The 19,458-nt window shown below is 41.0% G+C and overlaps 1 protein-coding gene, 1 long non-coding RNA gene and 1 pseudogene across 4 annotated transcripts in view; 2 read left to right on the top strand and 1 right to left on the bottom strand.

Moving 5' to 3' along the window:
* Nucleotides 1-13,681, top strand: part of LOC100704352 (dynein heavy chain 3, axonemal-like) — a 28,719-nt pseudogene extending 15,038 nt beyond the window's left edge.
* A 3,111-nt stretch (nt 13,682-16,792) lies between these two features.
* LOC112843468 (uncharacterized) overlaps nt 16,793-19,458 on the bottom strand; it is a 3,399-nt gene continuing 733 nt past the window's right edge. For all 3 annotated transcript variants that reach the window (XR_003215825.1, XR_003215824.1, XR_003215823.1), the window contains exon 2: nt 16,793-18,845. This is a non-coding gene — a long non-coding RNA (uncharacterized LOC112843468). The remainder of the gene's footprint in view (nt 18,846-19,458) is intronic.
* The window catches only part of LOC100704084 (inactive phospholipase C-like protein 2), a 26,536-nt gene continuing 25,921 nt past the window's right edge, over nt 18,844-19,458 (top strand). The window contains exon 1 of the mRNA XM_005453809.4: nt 18,844-19,333. Within this exon, the coding sequence (XP_005453866.1) occupies nt 19,088-19,333 (246 nt within the window). The 5' untranslated portion in view covers nt 18,844-19,087. The remainder of the gene's footprint in view (nt 19,334-19,458) is intronic.

The following is a 19,458-nucleotide window of genomic DNA, read 5'->3' as shown; positions in this document are numbered from 1 at the left end:
TGGGTGATGAGCGAGCAGCAGTGCGTCTTCATGCCAGATGCTATTTTTGCTTTAAGAGTGTTGATGTAGAAGTATAGAGAAGGTCAGAAGGAGCTGCACTGAGTCTTTGTGGATCTAGACAAAGCATCTGATAGACCCCGCGAAAATATAGAGGGGTTATAAAATATAATTAAGGAATTCTATAACTCCTATCATCCTGATTCAAATAATCAAATAGTGTTTTCAGTTAGTTTATCAAGAGTTCAGACTTATCTGTATTCTGTTTCATGTAGATTACCCAGAAGAAGTGGGTGTTGCAGTGGCCTGGCCAAGTTCTTATTTGTGCCTCTTCTATATATTAGACCAGCCAAGTGTCTGAAGCCATCCAGACCAACCCTCTGCCTGTCAGTCTTTAAAAAAAATTTAAAAGTTGAAAAAAAAAAAATCTAATTATGAAATGATACTGTGTGGGTTTCTTTAAAACTGAGTCTAATTTTTTTTATTGGTTTCATCTTCCAAAGGCCTATGTGGAGAAGTGCAATGCCCAGATTGCTGACATTGTGGAGCTGGTGCGTGGGAAGTTCCCTGGAGGGGCAAGGATGACCCTTGGTGCTCTTACTGCGATTGATGTTCATGGTAATTTCTAAATATCAAAATAATTAGATTTTGTTTTAACTTATGGTTTTAGCTTGAAGTGCAATGCTATGATAAAAAGAGGACGCAGCCCAAGGCAGCAGGGTGCGGCCGTAGTCGTAGGAGAAGGAGAGAGGGCCCTCGGTCCGTGGGTGGCAGACTTCTTCCAGGTGGTAGCAAGACGCCAGCTAAAACGCTTAAGGTGGAGTTTGGAGCTCCGCCCTCGCAGGGTAAGTCTCATTTGTTAAAATGCATAAAGACATCCCCGGTAAATTAGGAAGGGTGACTGCCGCTGCTTTCCTGTGTCTAGTGGTAGCGGAGTGGCGGAGGACACTATGTGAGTACGCTGTCGGCCTGGCCCCACTGGTGGAGTTCGGCACTTTTAGCAGCCTTAAGTGTGGCGGAGACTGATTGGGACCCTTGGGGGCTTCAGCTCGCGGACTGAGGACTGGACTTTTGTTATCCTTAGTTTTATGTTTTTTTTAATTATTCTTTTCCCTGATCAGGGTATTTTTATGCTGTAAATAAAGTATATATTTTTATCAATTATTTTAACCGGGTATTACATGTCTTTCTGTTTCCGTGATCATCCCTGCTGCTCATCCCGTTTAGAAGGCTTTCCCTTCTACCATACACCTGTGACACTAGTGTGTGGTGTTCAATTGATCAGATGGTCTGGACTACAAGGCCATGAGTAAATTCTTCAAAGGACTTGCTCAGTCGGGAGCTTGGGCTTGTCTTGATTAATTTAATCGTGTTGAGGTAAAGAATTCGGCCAAATGTGTGCATGAAAGTGTGACTGAGATATGTTTGTGCCATATGAGAACCAGTTTACAATTGAAACGAACCCATTTTAAACCTAGGTCAAGGTCAAGGTCAAATTTATTTATATAGCACATTTCAAACAGCCGATGCTGCACAAAGTGCTTAACAATATACAAATGGCATTAAAAAGCAACAATGTAATACAATAATAACAATATAAAACAATAATAGGACAATAAAAGAATTAAAAAAATAATATACTTATATATATATATATTATATATATATATATAATATAGTTTTATAACTAAAACTATTTAAAATAAGACCAAAATGCTTGGGTCATAGTGTGTTAAAAGCCAGGGCATAAAAATGTGTCTTTAGTAATGATTTAAATTGCTCAAGTGTTTGTGCAGATCTAATATTTAGGGGGAGACTATTCCAAAGTCTGGGACCTGCCACAGAGAAGGATCTATCACCACGAGATTTGAGATAAGTCCGTGGGATGGACAGCATTTATTTTGAGCTAGACCTCATGGTTTTTCCTGGAGCATAAGCAGAGAGGAGCTCAGACAGGTAAGGAGGGGCTCAGGCATTAAGTGACTTAAAAACAAAAAGTAAAAGTTTAAATTGGATCCTGTAGGAGACAGGAAGCCAGTGTAAAGAAGCTAATACTGGGGTTACATGCTCTCTCCATTTGGTACCAGTTAATAACCTAACCTAATATAGTATAAATGCTGTCTTCCTCTAAAATATGCAGTTAGAAACACAAGACATATTCTCATTGTTTGTTTGGGTAAATAAGATTCTACGTCTTCATATTGTTATTATACGAACATATTTACATAGAAATGTCTTTACAAGTCTACTCACAATATTAATTTTGGCATGTCACAGGTGGAAGTGCTCTCTGTGGTGGCTCAGCAGGTTCTCTGTCAGGGGTTGGGTCTCTGACCCAGCGCTTTGTATTATTTTTGTATTGTTTTCTTATGTTTCCATTGTGTTCTATTCATGTGCTGTTCTTGAGGGTTAATGAGTTATTTTGTATTTTTGGATTATTTATGAAATGATGTTAAGTCTTAGTAATATTATTATTGCCTTGAGTTGCAGTATAGTTTAGGTCCTTTAATGTCTCCTTAGTTATGAGTCTCTTCATGTCCCCTGGTGTAAGTCTGTCCCAGTCTTCTGCGTCATGTATTTTCTGTCTATGTGTTTTCATGTTGCTCATGTCATGTCCACATGTTTCCTGTTTTATTCTGAGTCTTGTGTTCTTGGTTCCTTATGTTTAGTTTTATTCTCCCTTTTGTAATTATCCTGATAAGCCCCACGCCCCCGGTACCTGGGGCAAAAAAGGAGGAGATCACGTTATAAACAGGGTGGGGGGGCAAAAATATAAGTCCCGACATGTGTGGTATCCACAGGAACCTCTGAATCTCAGCTAAAATCTCATATAAACCATTTCTACAACCACCAAACAAAAGGAAAACAAGCCATGATTGAAAGAGCAGTTGCGTAAATGCGCAAAAGTCCACTAAACAAACAAAACCGAACCAGAAATTCTTCAGACTTCATGTAACCGGCTAAAGAAAGGCTAGTTATCTTCCAGAGCTATCACCAATTCCAAACACCACATTTCACTATGCTCTGACCAAAATTCACTGAAAGAGCCGCAAAACAAGACCACAAAAACACATAGGGGCGCAAATGCGCTAAGACAGAAATTGGCTTACCGTCCCAAATTTCGCTGGTAGCCGGTAGCCTCGCGATGATCAGCAGTTACCACGTCTAACTAGCCGCATCAGAGCCATTTCCGTCAACAACCTTAATTTTAGACCCACCTACAGACACGTGACCGGACAGACGTCACATGCAGTAAATTTGGGCCCACGTGGGGTTGAGTTTTTCAATTTCTGATTGGTTGAAGTGACGTGAACATGGCATCCTTACTGTGACCCTATTGGCTAAAACGATTAAAAACGCCCCTCAGATTTTAAAGGAGGAGAGGCCAATTAAACACTTCATGCGCACGGCAGAAAAGGCCCATCACAATGTAAATGTGTGGTTAATTCTTAAAAAATATAAAAAAAAACCCCAAAGCATTTTTAGGTCTGTTAATAAATTAATTAATTTCTGCTCTTTAATACCTAAAAAAACTCAACTGACATCGTGTCCAATTGTGTGCCAAAATTGGACATTTTTGTACAACGTCTGGATATTTATGTATTGAAAGTGCTGTAATTTTTCACTGTTTCACTTTCATAAATCTTTGCACAGATGATGTTTATATGTTGGTTACTGACTTTCTGGAATGAAATATGAACTGAAGCATATTTTTAAATGGGTTTTATATGCTAAAAAATAAATTAAAAAATGAGGCGAGGATAAACGTACTTTTTCTTACTACTTACTTTTTCTGTGTTCCAGTCTCAGTAACTTTGACACAGTAATATCTGCTGCAATATTTACACCTCTGATGAAATTTCACAAATGTAAGCTTTATTTTGATACCAAGATTGTATACACAAAGTTTGTAATTGCAGAGAAATACTCAGTTAATTTTGGACATTTCATTTTCGAGCAGGAAGCTCAGAAACCCCTTTGGGGCTGATCAGATTATGTCTCATTCTAGTCAGCTGTCTCCTCACGTGTCTCCACTTCCCCTGATCACCTCATGTGTGTATTTAAATCCTCTGTCTCCCTTTGTTCATTGTCGCGTTGTCTGTGTTACCTTCCCCGTGTCTAGTCTTAGACTTTATAGTGTCCTTAGGTGTTCATAGTACTCACAGTGTTCATAGTATTCATTGTCGTCATAGTCTAGTCACAGTGTCACAGTTTATTCATAGTTTTCTTAGTTTTGTCATTGCCTTCAGTTTAGTTCCTTGCTCAAGTTTCTTTCATGCTTTGAGCTATGTTTCACGTCGCATCAGCCCTAATAAAGGCTCACTTTTTGTTTAAAGTTAATCCCTTCTCCTCTCCTGTGTCTGCTCCTGGGTCCTCCAAACACCCTCCACATGGTCTGCTCCCGCAGATTGTGAAATTCTCTGCATACAGCAGGTGATTGCCAAGAATCTAAAAACTTTTATGTTTGAGGGGACGGAGCTTTCCCTAAACCCAACCTGTTTTGTCTTTATCACCATGAACCCTGGTTATGCTGGCAGGGCTGAGCTTCCTGACAACCTAAAGGTACATATCAGACCAGAATATACAGTTAATACAGGCTAACAACACTGTTAACATAATATAAACAGTAAGGTGAATAAAATATACTGTATGTCGAGCTGGCAGTCTTAGTTTTCCGTACAGTGGCTTTGATGGTGCCAGACTATGGTCTCATTGGTGAAATCTCACTATACGCTATGGGCTTCATTGAATCTCAAAGGTATAAGTGGGAAAAAAAATTCCACAAAATGTTTTAGTCTGAAAATTATTTTAAGAAGAAGACTTGCTTGGTTAAAAAAAACAACAATCTCTAATTCAGATTTTACTGACAGTTTGGCCCAGAAGATTGCGGCCACCTACCGTTTGTGCTCTGAGCAGCTGTCTTCTCAGCACCACTACGACTACGGTATGCGAGCTGTGAAATCTGTGTTGACTGCAGCAGGGAACCTAAAGCTGAAATATCCCTAGGAGAATGCGAGCGTGCTGTTGCTTAGAGCGCTGATGGATGTCAATGTGGCCAAATTTCTGGCACCAGATGCGCCACTGTTTCAGGTGTCAGATTTTGTACCGCCTCCACTGATAGACTGAGTCTGTTAGTTATAAATCAGGGCATGTTAACATATCATTCTCCTGCTGCTCCCTGCAGGGCGTCATCTCTGATTTATTTCCTGAAGTTGTCCTTCCAAAACCAGACTATGACCTCCTCCTCAAAGCACTCAGTGACAACATTGCAAAGCTTTACCTCCAGCCTGTCCCATGGTTCATTGGCAAAATCACCCAGGTATTGATTCAAATTCATAAATGTTTGCAGGATTAATTTTACTGTATGTACAGGTGTATGAGAGGATGTTGATGCATCATGGCTTCATGATAGTAGGGGATCCTTTAGGAGGAAAGACTTCTGCCTATAAAGTTCTTGCTCCTACACTTGGAGATCTTTACAATGGCAAATATTCACAGTTTATAGTATAAACAGTATACACAGTTTATGCTGTGATTGCCAGCAAGTTTCTTTGACTGCCACATTTTTCAGAATCAGAATCAGAATACTTTATTGATCCCTAGGGGGAAATTATTTTTGGTTACAGTGCTCCAGTATAAACAAACAGTAACAAAGACAAACAATACACTAAGTAAGATTTTTGATTCAGACTGGCCCATTGCAAGCTATTTATTAATTAAATGTATTTTTTTATGTTCTGTTTTTGTTCCTCTGTTTAAATTGTTATGCAAATTATTTTCATTTAGCCAAGCTCATGGATGAATTTGCAGTGAAGTTTTGCATCATCAACCCCAAGGCCATGGGTCAATTGTATGGTTGCTTCTATCCAGCCAGCCATGAATGGTCTGATGGTGTCCTGGCCACCTCCTTCGGGGATCAGGCTATCTCCACCTCCGAAGATCGACAGTGGATCATCTTTGATGGGCCAATTGATGCAGTCTGGATTGAGCACATGAATACTGTGCTAGATGACAACAAGAAGGTATGGGTCTTTTTGACGTCTTTTTAAGTGTTTAAACTGTACAAAGTTTGATGTGAACATTTCGGTTTTTTGTTTTCATTTTTGTTTTTGTTTTGTTTTGTTTTGTTTTTCAGGAGATCTTCCTATACTCAGCAATGTCTTTTTATCTGCTAGCTTTGTCTGATGAGTGGTGAGATCATCCAGATGAGTCCAAAGATGAGTCTGATCCTCGAAACTGCTGACCTGGAGCAAGCCTCTCCAGCTACTGTCAGCAGGTAAGCAGCTAGGACATAGATTGTAATTAGGAGGTGACCTTTATTTTGTTTTTTAGACATAACTTTCTACCTGAAGGTGTGGTATGATCTAGATGGAACCTCATCAACTGGGCTGGTCTCCTCTAAGAGATTCCTATATGAACACACTGCCTGAAACCCTACTGTAATGAAAATACTGAGTACTGAACATACTGAGCCGGTGGGATTACACACATACATGTCTTCATGGCAAAACGTTTAATCAATATTGCCACCTTAATATATTGAGGATATATATCTTAAATCTGCTTATTTGACCTTTTGTCCCAAAGATCATGGACCTGTTTGACTGGTTGGTTCAACCATGTCTAGACTTTATAGATGGAGAATGTCACTTTGTAGTGAGGACATTTCCCATCCACTTGGCACAAAGCCTATGAAACTGTATTCCTGCATGATGGGTTAATAAGAATGACTTCTAATTAATATTTGGTTGATCAGAATGTATTCATATTTCTCACTGCGTGTGTGTGTGTTTGTTTTAACATTTCTGTCAACACCAGATGAAAATCTGCACCAGAAACAAACACAGAATATTGTCAGCCAGCAGATAGCCATGTGGTTGCAGCATCTTTTCCTATTCACTCTGGTATGGTCTCTTGGTGTTACCATAACTGTAAATAGTCGTAAGAAGTTTGATGTCTTCTACCGCAAACTGATCATGGACATGGATGATGAGCACCCTCTGCCCAAAACCATCAAACTTAAAAAGAATAATATCTTTCCTAAGAGAGGTAATGAAAATGTCTCACACAATCCCAAAAAAAACCAACATAATTGTATATGGTTATATATCAAATATTTTTAACAGTACAAATCTATGATGTTTACTAAATGCCTTGCAGGCACCGTCTATCATTACTGCTTCCATAAAGAAGGACATGGACAGTGGAATGTCTAGATTGATTCAATTTCAAGTGAAGAGAACATCATACCACCTGGAGCCAACGTGACTGTATTTGTCATACAGATTAGTGCTGTCAAAGATACTACTGTGGGCTGCAATTTTCCCTGAAACTCCATATTTACCTACTGGGTGTCAGACCTCATCATTCCCACCATGGAGAAATCACGTCAGCTCTTCTTCCCAGTGGATCCACTGGCACTGGAAAATCTGTCATCAGTAAAAGCTTCTTGGTAAAGCTGCCCAACGAGCAGTACACACCAAACTACATCAACTTTTCAGCTCGTACCTCTGCAAATCTGATGCAAGACATCATCACTGCAAAGCTGGACCGAAGAAGAAAGGGCATATTTGGACCACCCGGTGGGAAGAAATTGTCGTCTTTGTTGGTAAAGATGGTTGCACATGCAAAACTAAGTATTATTAGGAACTTTGCAGCATATAAAACTACTGGTAGCTTTTATTACCTGTTTTCTACAGATGATCTGAACATGCCAGCTAAAGAAATCTATGGTGCCCAGCCACCAAATGAACTGTGAAGGCAATGGATTGATCACCAGCACTGGTATGACAAGGAAGATACCCCCAGGCTGAATATAGTGGATGTTCTATTTATGTCTGCAATGGGACTTCCTGGTGCTGGGAAAAATTACATAACAGGTATGTTGAAAAAAAATCCCGTGCTGTGTCTCAAGAAAGTGGCAGCTGATGAAATCACAGACTTTCATGCCTTGCAAGAAATAATGGAGTTCTACCTGGATGAGTACAACAGCTGCAGCAAGACACCCGTGCCCCTTGTGATTTTCAAGTTTGCTATTGAGCACATTTCTCGCATTTGCTGTGTACTTCCATGGACACCAGAGTGCCACAAAGCTGAGCTCCTTCATCAATGATGACATCCTGTTCCAGATTGAGCTGACCAAGAACTACGGCATGTCAGACTGGCGTGATGACCTGAGGCAGATGTAGCTTAAAGCAGGCATTGAAGGGAAGAGTCTTGTGTTTCTGTTCAGTGACAGCCAAATCAAGGATGAGGCCATGCTGGAAGACACTGACATGCTGCTTAACATGGGCGATGTGCCTAACATCTTTGCTGCAGATGAACGTTCTGATATCATCAAGAAAGCACAGTATATCACATGGATTGAAGGCAGAAAGATCGATGTAACTCAGTTCTCAATGTATAACTTCTTTATTGACCGTGTGAAGGCCAACCTTCACATTGTGCTAGGTAGGTATCTTAATGTGTCCTTTCTGAATGAGAGTTGAATACATATTTTTAAGTGGAAAATATTATATTCAACAGCCATGAGTCCCATCAGTGATGCATTTAGGAACCATCTTAGGATGTTTCCCTCCTTTATTAACTGCTGCACTATTGACTGGTTTCATTCATGGCCAAATGATGCCCTGGAAATGGTGGCCCATAAGTTCCTTGAAGATGTGGAAATGGAAAGTGACATTAAACTGGAGTAAGAGAATAAAAATTATCACAAAAAGAAGTAATTTTTTCCAACTTTATACACACTGTGCTGCATCTTTGCCAACATTTTTTTTTCTTTATCTAAGGGTAGTGGAGATGTGCAAGACATTCCAGACGAGTGATATGTCTCAAAGGTACTTCTCCAGGTTAAGGAGACACAACTATGTAACGCCCACCTCCTACCTTGAACTTATCCTTAAACCTTCAAGAATCTGCTCAATTTTAAGAGGAATGAAGTGAATACAGCAAGGAACTGCTATGTTATTGGTCTTCAGAAACTGGAGTTTGCTGCTTCTCAGGTGATTCCCCCTGTCCAGACATTCAAATGTCAAAGAAACACAGCAAATTTTTTCAGCTTTTTATATTCCTGTGTCTTTACAGGTATCAGTGATGCCGCAGGAGCTGACAGCCTTGCAACCAGAGCTCATCCAGACCTCAGTAGACACAGATAAGATGATGATTAAGATAGAGGGTGAAACAGTGGAGGTCTGCACAAAGAAAAAACTTGTGTCTGCTGTCATGTAGTTAAGTCCATGCAAAATCCACCAGGTCCAGTCAAACTGGTGATGGAGTCCATCTGTGTCATGAAAGGCATCAAGCCTGAGAAAAAAACCTGATCCCAGTGGCTCAGGTACGAATTTTGATGTATGTTTGATGTAAGTTTTAGCTCAATATTACTGTGTAAACTATATATGTTACAGGTAAGATGATTGAGGATTTCTGGGGCCCTTCTAAGAAGGTTCTAGGAGACCTGAAGTTTTTGGAAAGTCTCAAAGCCTTTGACAAAGACAATATTCCTGCTCCATACATCAAGAAGATTCGAGATAAGTTTATTGAACACCCTGACTTCCAACCTTCTGTGATCAAAAATGTGTCCTCTGCTTGTGAGGGTCTCTGCAAATGGATCAGGGCAATGGAGGTTTATGAGGGTGTAGCCAAGGTTGTAGCCCCCAAAAAGGATGGAAAAGCTGGCTGTGAAAAGAGCTAAGCTAAAAAAAAAGTGCAAGACCGTCTACAGAGCCTGAATGATGACTTGTCAGCCATGATTAAAAAGAAGAAAGAACTGGAGGACTACATCGAATTGTGTTCTCAGAAACTGATCAGGGTGGAGAAATTAATAGGAGGGCTAGGGGGGAGAAGGATAGGTGGACAGAGGCTGCAAGGCAACTAGAAATGAGGTATGTGAAAATACATATATGATGTGCTCATTTTTACTGTTAGTTCAGATGTATGGTCATGTGTGCCTAAGTTTTAGCATTAATCGGGTTTGTATCATATTTGTCTTTCTACAGATACACCAATCTGACAGGTGACATACTCCTGTCCAGTGGCATTGTGTCTTACCTTGGGGCTTTTACTGTAGATTATTGTGTAGAATGCCAGGCACAGTGGAATATTGTATGTAAAGAGAAGAAAATCCCCTGCTCTGAGGACCCTCACTAACAGCCAGGTGGCCATTAGGGCATGGCAAATTGCGGGATTGCCTATTCTCCATAGACAATGGCATTGTTGTGTTTAGCTCCCGCCGGTGTTGACCCCTTGCTTTTGACCTGGAAGGGAGTTACAAAGACTCAAACTGCTGCTCGCCTCTCATTTTTGTGTTGTCAACGGGATCTGATCCAACTGCAGGTACTAACCAATCGCGTACTGTAAGTTCTTTCTATATTAATGCCCTATATTTCCACAGCACGGAGTCAAACTGATCATATCTAGTAGTTTAGAGAAGAAATTACATTTTATTATAAATCTGAATCATAAAAGGCTTTAATAAAGTCTAGCTTTCTGTCATTAGGTCTGCTGAAATTTGCGGATGACCTAGATATGGGGGGCAGTAAGACCCAAACCATCTCCCTTGGTCAAGGACAGGGACCCATAGCAGCTCGAAGCCATCAAGGAGGGCACCTGGGTGGTACTGCAGAACTGTCATCAAGCCACCAGCTGGATGCTCACTTTGGAGCCGCTCTGTGAGGAAACCTTTACTCCAGAGAACACACACCCAAGCTTTAGATAGCAGATTCTGCACAGTCATTTTTTATTAATTTATTGCATCAATAACATAATAACAAAATTATACATTTATGCTTTTCCACTCAGGTTATGGTTAACCAGTTACCCATCATATAAGTTCCCAGTTAGTATCCTGCAGAATGGGCTGAAAATGACAACCAAGCTTCGTAAAGGAATTAAAGCCAACCTGTTGCACTCGTACCAGAGTCACCCTCATCTCTGACCCTGACTGTTTTGGTGGTTCCAAGAAATAGGTCATTTGGCAGAAGCTCCTGTTGGGCCTCACCTTCTTCCATGCTCTGGTGCAGGAGAGGCGGAGCTTTGGGCCACTGGGTGAGAAATGCAATAACCCTTTCTTCCAGTTTGCTATTTAATTCTTGCAAGAACTAAAATAACCAACATTTCTTTAAAACTGACATTAAAACTATGGGTCATGCTGTAGAAATGCTGTCGTGTTTTCCCTTTTATTCAGGTTGGAATATTCCCTATGAGTTTAATGAGTCAGACCTGAGAATCACCCTTACACAGTTCCAGATGTTCCTTAATGAATACAAAGAGGTTCCACTGGAGGCCCTTACATACCTTACAGGTGAGAGTCAACATTGCAGTTTACTGAGCAGGTTGTCAGTTAACACCAATGAAATGAGCAGCAGCAAATGAGGAAATGTGATTTTTTGTGACCTTTCACTTAGAGTTGCATTTAATAAAAGAACACAATAGCCACAGATTTTACTGTTAACCCAGAGGTGTTATGTTTCATCAGCAGTTTTAAGGGAGGACCCAAATGTTAACACTTAACTTAACATTTATTTAATTAACTTGGCAACAAATGATACAGCCATAGAAGTATTTCATCAGACAAAATTATAGTGGTGAGACAGAACTAGATATACCATGAGGGGTGACAGAAAACAAGACAGGTCGAAATAACTATGGTGGAAAATAAAAAGGTGGGAAACAAAGTACAGCAATTAGAGGCAAAGAAAGAAAGTTTAAAAGCACGAAAGTAAATGTCACTGAGACGCACACAGAAACAACAAAGGGAGACAAACAACCACAGCTGACATTGAGAAAATGTCAAATACGAGAAGGATAACAATTAAATAAAAGAGGAGCCAAAACTCAAATTCTTAACAAAACATCATGACAGAAGGATTAATTTGTTTTTAATTAGCAAATGTAATATTTGTCTGTAATTAAATCTAGATTATCTTGGGCCTTGGAGAACCACAAAAACAATATATTTATGTATTCCAGACTTATGTAGACTACATTCGAAGCCTGCCAATTTCTGCCAATCCCTGTGTGTTCAGACTTCACAGTAACGTGGACATCACCAAGGACAATCAAGAGACCAATCAGCTCCTAGAAGGAGTACTGCTGACACTTTGCAGGCAGTCGGGTGCGGGTTAAGTCTCCTCAGGTTTGCATTATCAGTTGTATAAAGCACTCAAGTTTCATTTGAAATTTTTTCCTTATAGTGAAACTCCATATGTAATCATACTAACTGAAACTGGATCTTACATGAGGCTTCATGCTCTTGTCTGTTTGTGTTGTAGGAATTAGTAGATGAGGAATTAGTAGATGAGCTTGCAGAGGACATCCTGTCTAAGCTGCCCACAGACTTTTACATACAAATGGTGATGGATAAATACCCAGTCAAGTATGAAGAGTCCATGAACACTGTTCTGAGGCAGGAAGTCATCTGATTTAACAGGTAGTAACAACTTGTGATGCCATGCAGGTAGCTGAAGTTGGGAAACAAATGTGTTGTGTTCACTGATCTGGTGAAATTCTTTACAATTCACCCTGAATCGCTCTCCCCTCCTGTCAGACTTACAGATGTGGTACGTGTCAGGCTGGTAAACATCAGAAAAGCTTTGACGGGCCAAATTGTTATGTCTTCTGAACTCAAGAGCATCTTTAACAGCATGCTGGTGGGCAAGGTGCCCGCTATGTGGGCGGCCAAGTCGTACCAGTCTCTCAAGCCCATGGGGAGTTACGTGACTGATCTGTTAGCCAGGCTACAGTTTCTACAAGTAAGATTTATGATTGTTGTGAGTCACCTAGACCTTGACCATCTTTGGAATATGACTGCCAAAATAAGTGTTGCGCATACTAAAGAGTTGAAGTTCAACAGCATGCTATGTGCAGCTTGCTAGGTCTTGAGTTACTGTTCAGATATTCAGAAAAAATGCATTTAAAATCCCCTTCACAAGTACAAGCAAAAACACTGAGAATATGTATTATTACTAACTATCTCTTATGCTGCATTTTAGCTGTGACTATTTTTTATTGTCTGTCATAACAGAATTGGATAGATAACGGCCCACCTACAGTCTTGTGGCTCTCTGGCTTCTATTTCAGTCATTTCTTATCGGAGTATCTCAGAATTTTGCCAGGAAGTACAACATCCCACTGACTACATCGGTTTTGAATTTGAGGCATGTATTTTTATTTCTAACTTCCCTCTATGTTTTTGGTCATATTCACTCAGATTGATCTAAAGATATTTTATACATACACCTTTGAGCTGTATTCCAGGTAACTACGGAAGAGTCGCACATGGATGAAAAGCCAGAGGACGGAGCTTATATCAAAGGTCTGTTCATGGAGGGGCCACGCTGGGACAGGCAGAACATCGGAGAGTCTCTCCCCAAGATTCTGTTTGACTCTTTGCCCATCATCAAGCTTAAGCCAGGAGAAATTGACAAGTTTCGACCTGAAAACATATATGTATGTCCTGTTTACAAAACCAGTGCCCACCGGGGGACTTATACACATTGTATGCATCTTAGATGACATTAGATTTGTCCAACCATTTTAACTTTTCTTGTAAAACAAAAAAACAAATATGCAAAACATCATACCAACACAAGAACAGAAAGTTAAAGAAGGGGGTAGGGGGCTTAAATCCTATATCTACATTAAATAAAAGTATTACAGTATTAAGCCATAGTGATGCAGATGGAGACGTGGGAGATTTCCAAAGAAGTAAAATACTGTGCCTAGCTCGAAGGGAACAGAAAGCCAAAATCTCATTTTGCTGGGGAGATATATTAAGAGGGGTCACTGGAATTCCAAATATGGGAATTAGAGCATCTTTTCTGATCTGAATTCCGAAAACCCCTGAAAGTACAGAAAAGGGTTTTGTGCAAATTTGGACAGAAGAAAAACATATGGCTTAAATTGCAAGGGGAGGTTTGGCATCTGTCCCCATTAGAGGTGAACTGTTGCAATAGTAAGCCTAAGTCTAGGGGCCCTTCCACTCGACAAAAAAGAAGAAACCATCTGGTCTAGGGACTTAGTTGAGGGGCTGAGTTTAAAAGGAATGCCAGATTGCTTAAGTGCTAATGCTAAAGAGTTTACAGGGTAACATTCACTTTTGAGTAAATTAATTTTATAGCCAGAGAAAGAGCTAAATTTTTCCAGGACAGATAAAATCAGAGGATGGGGTCAGTAACATACAAAAGAAGGTCATGTGCATACAAGGATGGAGGAAAGACTTTCACCAAGGATAGCTTGAAGCACCGACATCACTACTGGTGGGGGCCTGGGCCACAGTCCTCGACTCAGGACAGGTCAAGGGCTCGTCAGGAGAAGCAGGCCGCAGGTGAGGCCTGATGGAGTTTCCTCCTTTAGTCAGCTTTGGTGGCATTTTAGTGACCGAAATGAAAAAGTGTACTATCCTAAAATGACTTAGATGTCACTTGGGGTCGAGTCACAGAAAAAGTGCCCAATAATAATTGAAAAAACGGCCAACTCTGCAGGAGCTCACCAAAAACACTACTTAGACCAAACCGCCATTAGCCGGAAGTCCCTGGGGGTGGTTTAACATGAACTTCTTTCTAGTAAAGACATCAAACTGTCACAATAAATGAATGGCGTCATTTTTCTACACCTAACAATCTGCGTAGGAAAAATTCAGTCATAAATATCAAAATATAAGAATGCACCTTATCAGGCTGAATGAGTGGCAGGATTTATTGAAATCAAACACTAGATGGCAGCAAAGGAAAAGCACTGTTTGAATCATTTTTAACAAAGTGCAACGGGGACTCACAATACTGAATGCCTTTGCACAATGCATCTTGATTCAGATACATTTTCTGCAAATAACAAACATTCATGTGTCCATTCATCAGATAACTCTGAAAGGAAACACTAGTGTTGATATATTTCTAGCAAGCAGATTCAAGTTTGTGCAAGCATGACAGCAGGTCATCTATCTCTGCTCAGGCCCAAAATGACGCCAAATATCTGCTTCACCACCCATGATTGAAAACTGGCTGAAGTGACAATAATTTTCCCGCATGACAGCAGATTTATGGTCTAATTATGAAATGCTGAAATTCAATATTGGATTCATATTCTCTGCATACGGGATGCCACAAATCACCACTGAATGTTTTCATGAAAAACCCGGCTCATCTAAACCTTTGCAAAGGGATTTGTTTTGGCGTTTTAAAACCCCAGGGTGTAGTTTCACAAACTCCAACGCAATAACTTTAGATCAGGTGGCTGCTGAGTGGTGCTCGCTGGCTGTATTTATGTCAGCATTGCTTGATGTTCCCTGTGGTCAGCACTTGTGAGTTTAAACATAAATAATCTGACATCTGAATCCAGCTGCTGCACCATTACCCACCACGTCGCCTAGGTCATAAAATATTGCAACCTTAAATATATATGTAATAAAAATGGAGCTGATGGAGGTGGATGTGTCGAATGCTCCAAACTTAACTGATGACGCATGTCCAGCAGCTGTGGTCTGCAGTGTGTATATTCTCAAAAATACAGAAGAATCACAGTGTTTTTGGGAACTCTTGCAGTGAGGCAAAACATTAAGGATTCCAGCTTTGTAAAAGCCTTTATCTCCTCACCACAGGCCTCCTTAAGCTAATGTGTAAATGTCTACCAGAAAGAGCCCCCAGGAGAATAATATGATCGCATCCCGTTAATAAAATGACCAAAGTGAACCGTCAAAGCACAGACATCTCTTCCTACACTTGATAGAGGAGTGACACCTTTGTTCAGTCAGAATAGAACTACAGAAATTGTGCTTCAGGTTTATGAGCAACGGCACCCTGGAGTCCACAGTCATTATATTATGTTAATGCAGAGCTGATAAAATGCAATCCTCTTCAGATAAGCTACTGTTTAATGATTAACTGTATATATATATATATGATACTGTGTTTTATTATGGTGTTATTACACCATGAAAATGGGAGAACTGCTGTCTCATTAATCACACAACAGTTTGATTTGTGGGGTGGCTGTAGCTCAGGTGGCAGAGCAGGTCAGCCGGTCAGTGGTTCGATCCCAGGCTGCCTCCTGGCTGCATGCCAAATATCCTTGGGCAAGATACTAACCCCATGTTTGCCTACTGGTGGTGGTCAGAGGGCCCGGTGGCAGCCTCGCGTCTGTCAGTGCGCCCCAGGGCAGCTGTGGCTACAATTTAGCTTGCCATTGCCAGTGTGTGAATGTGTGTGTGAATGGATGAATGACTGAATGTAGTGTAAAGCGCTTTGGGGTCCTTAGGGACTGAGTAAAGCGCTATACAAATGCAGGCCATTTACCATTTTGATTTTGTAATGTAACAGTGGCTGTTGCTCTGAGCTTGTTTTTGTGCAAGAATGGCAGTGAGTCAACAGTTGGGGTTGCAGGGTTTTTTTTAAGGTACTTTAGAACAAGTTTGTCCTGCAGAAGCACATAAAAAGTGCAGCAAAGGACAGAGTGACATTATATGATCTGGCTACACCTTTCTCTGAGTGTCCTTTTATTCTTAGAAAAAAATGGACCTTTTTTATTTGGCTTTTCCACTCAGGAAATCATCTTGGCAGCTATCCCTGTAAGTAATGCATCACAGTAAATTGCCCCTGTGTTCTCCAGCATAATCCACAACCTTTCTAATGACTTTTAAAAGGGCAATACTTTGTCCTCTGTGTTTTTTAGGGCGATACATTTTTGAACACGACACTTTTTTTTGCTTTGACATTGACATCATCATCATCTTCTTCTTCTTTTTGTAAAAAATGCCTCTTTACAATATTGTGGTGGATTAGCTCAAGCAATGAAAATGTGATTGAAGTACAGATTTTCAGCTTTAATTCAAAGGGTTTAACAAAAGTATTGCATTACTTGCTTAGGAATAACAGCCATTTTAAAACACAATCCCTCTTTTCAAGAGGCACAAAACTTACTGGACAACTAACTGACAAACTTTTTCATGGCTAACTGAGACATGTTCCCTCATTATTTCGAGATGGAATCAAATGCATGTCCTTTACCTAAGTGTTGAGCTTGCATTTGATAGTTTTCACTGGATGGTTTTATGAGGTCCAAAGAGATGTTGAAGTAAGTTAGGGAACACATCATTAGGCTGAAAAACCAAAATAAAGCAATCAGAGAGACAGCAAAGACTTTAGCAGTGGTCAAATCGACATTCTGATTCACTCTTAAAAAGACTGAAGACCAAAAGGCCTGAAGGCCCTTAGGCCAGTGCATGATTGCAGAATCATTTCCTCAAATAAGAAAAACAGCTCACAACTTCAAGTGCAAGAATTTCAGATTAGGGGTTGATAGAAAACACCTAAATAAGCCTGCACAGTTCTACAAAAGGAAAAAAACAAAATCTTTGGACAGATGAAACCAAGACTAACTTGTACCAGAATGATAGGAAAGAAAAGCATGGAAAAGGAGAGAAACAGCTGATGATCATCATTTGTCAAACATGTTGGAGGCAATGCTGCGGCATGGGAATGTATGGCCCTATGTGGAACAGGGCCACTAGTGTTTATAGATGATGTAACGGCTGATAGAAGCAACAGGACGAATTGTGAAGCATACAAGGCGATACTCTGCTCAGTTTCAGCCGAATGCTGCAAAACTGATCAGACAGTACTTCACAGCGATAACGGATAAGGACCCAAAGCATAGTGCAAAAGCAGCCCAGCGTCAAAGACAGTCACCTAATCTCTACCCAGAAGATCAGCTTGTTAGGTATTAAATACAAAACTGAATGAAACAAGCAGCAGCTGAAGGCGACTGCAGTAAAAGCCCGGCGTCTCAAGGGAGCAAATGCAGCATTTGGTGATGTCTTTGGCTTCTAGACTTCAATCAGCCATTCACTGCAGTGGATTTTTCATCCAAGTATCAAAAACAATCCTCATAGCATTTTAATATCACTGGTTTCCAGGGCGCAACCGGGGGGTGGGGGTTACTGGGAACTCACCCGCTATAATGCGTTGAAACATTAACTTGCTTAAAACATATTATTATGGATTTCAAAATCTTATTTGGTTTTCATATGTACCTATTTTTGGTGATATCAACTTAATAGCAAGAATATAACTAAAATCACTATCGACAAAAATTTGACAGATCCTGACATGCGGCAGAATGAAACTATTGTAATATGAGTTTTGCCTTTATTCCTAAATCTGGGAGATCATGAGGATATGCCGCTGCACATTAAAGTCAACATTTCTTCTAGCTGATGCATTATCAGCCACACGCACAGTTACATAGAGCTTGCACATTAATTCATAACAAGGCTACTGAAAACAGTGGCAACTGTTCAGTAATTGCAGTAACAGGTTGTCCAAAATAGCCAAATGGGAGTTTCTCACAACCCAGAAGTTGTGAATACGCATAAAGCTGATTATTTCAAGCTGCCCTGGCTTACAAAAAAACAAGTATGAAACAAAAGGCGCATTCTGTGCGCCTCGTTTCTTTGGAAGGACGAAAAAAGCATTAAAAAACCCCAAAACAAACAAACAAAAAAAAACCCGCCCCCGAGATTATCGACACGTGACGACTTTATTAGCGCGCGCACGTATCTAGTTTCAGCGGATCAAGTCTGGACACGAAATAAAAACAAATTATAAATGGTTTGCACAATTGTGTGACACAGTGCTCTCATTTAAGATTTAGCACTCCCAGGAGGAGTAAGGGGAGGAGATGGTGGGGGTGGTGGAGAGGTTGGGGCGGAGCGGGCCCAGCTGCATCTAAAATTTCCTGAACGCAAGCGCACATCCAGCTGTCGGCGAGATGTGAGAGCTGCAGTCGGCGAAGGTCTGAAGGTGTGTCTGTCACTGCTGTCCCTCCTGTCGCCTCCCCCCTCAGCGCGCGAACGGCTGTGAGGAAAAGAAAGAGAGCACGAGTGAAACAGGGCGAGAGAGAGAGAGAGAGAGTGAGTGAGTGAGAGAGAGAGAGAGAGAGAGAGAGAGAGAAGTTTCCGCTGTCTTTAGGCGCACGGTCGCCGATCGTTCACGTAACACGATGGCACGGCTGTGTCAGTGTGTATCGCTGTCGTTGCTGGAAGCTCGGCTGCTTTCATGAAAGCTAGGAAAACGGAAAAAAACCCGAAAGTGACACCATGGCAGAATTTGGAGAAAACAAGAGCGCCGTCGGTCCACCGGTTGCTGGCTGTAAAGCTGCGTCAGGGGGAACCGGAACGAGCCTGGAGACGCACCGAGGAGAGCCTGTGTCGAACGGCAGCTGCAGCGTGCCAAACGCCGGCAAGAAGGTCCAGAACGATTCCAGCTGCGAGTCTCCGAAGTGGGAGAGCACGGGTCCAGACTCAGCTGCTAAACCAATCCCTCGACGCAGCAGTCTGATTAAGGTAGGCCACCAGTTTCATCAGCAGAAAACGGCTCATCTTCCTTATTGGAGGGGAGGGGGGGTGCAAACTGTTGCAACTCCAGAAAACACCGAAAGCATGTCTCATATGGCACAAAACACTTGAAT

Source organism: Oreochromis niloticus, linkage group LG22 (assembly GCF_001858045.2).
Source record: "Oreochromis niloticus isolate F11D_XX linkage group LG22, O_niloticus_UMD_NMBU, whole genome shotgun sequence".
NCBI classification, from domain to species: Eukaryota; Metazoa; Chordata; class Actinopteri; order Cichliformes; family Cichlidae; genus Oreochromis; species Oreochromis niloticus.
This window is presented reverse-complemented; position numbering and strand designations above follow the sequence as displayed.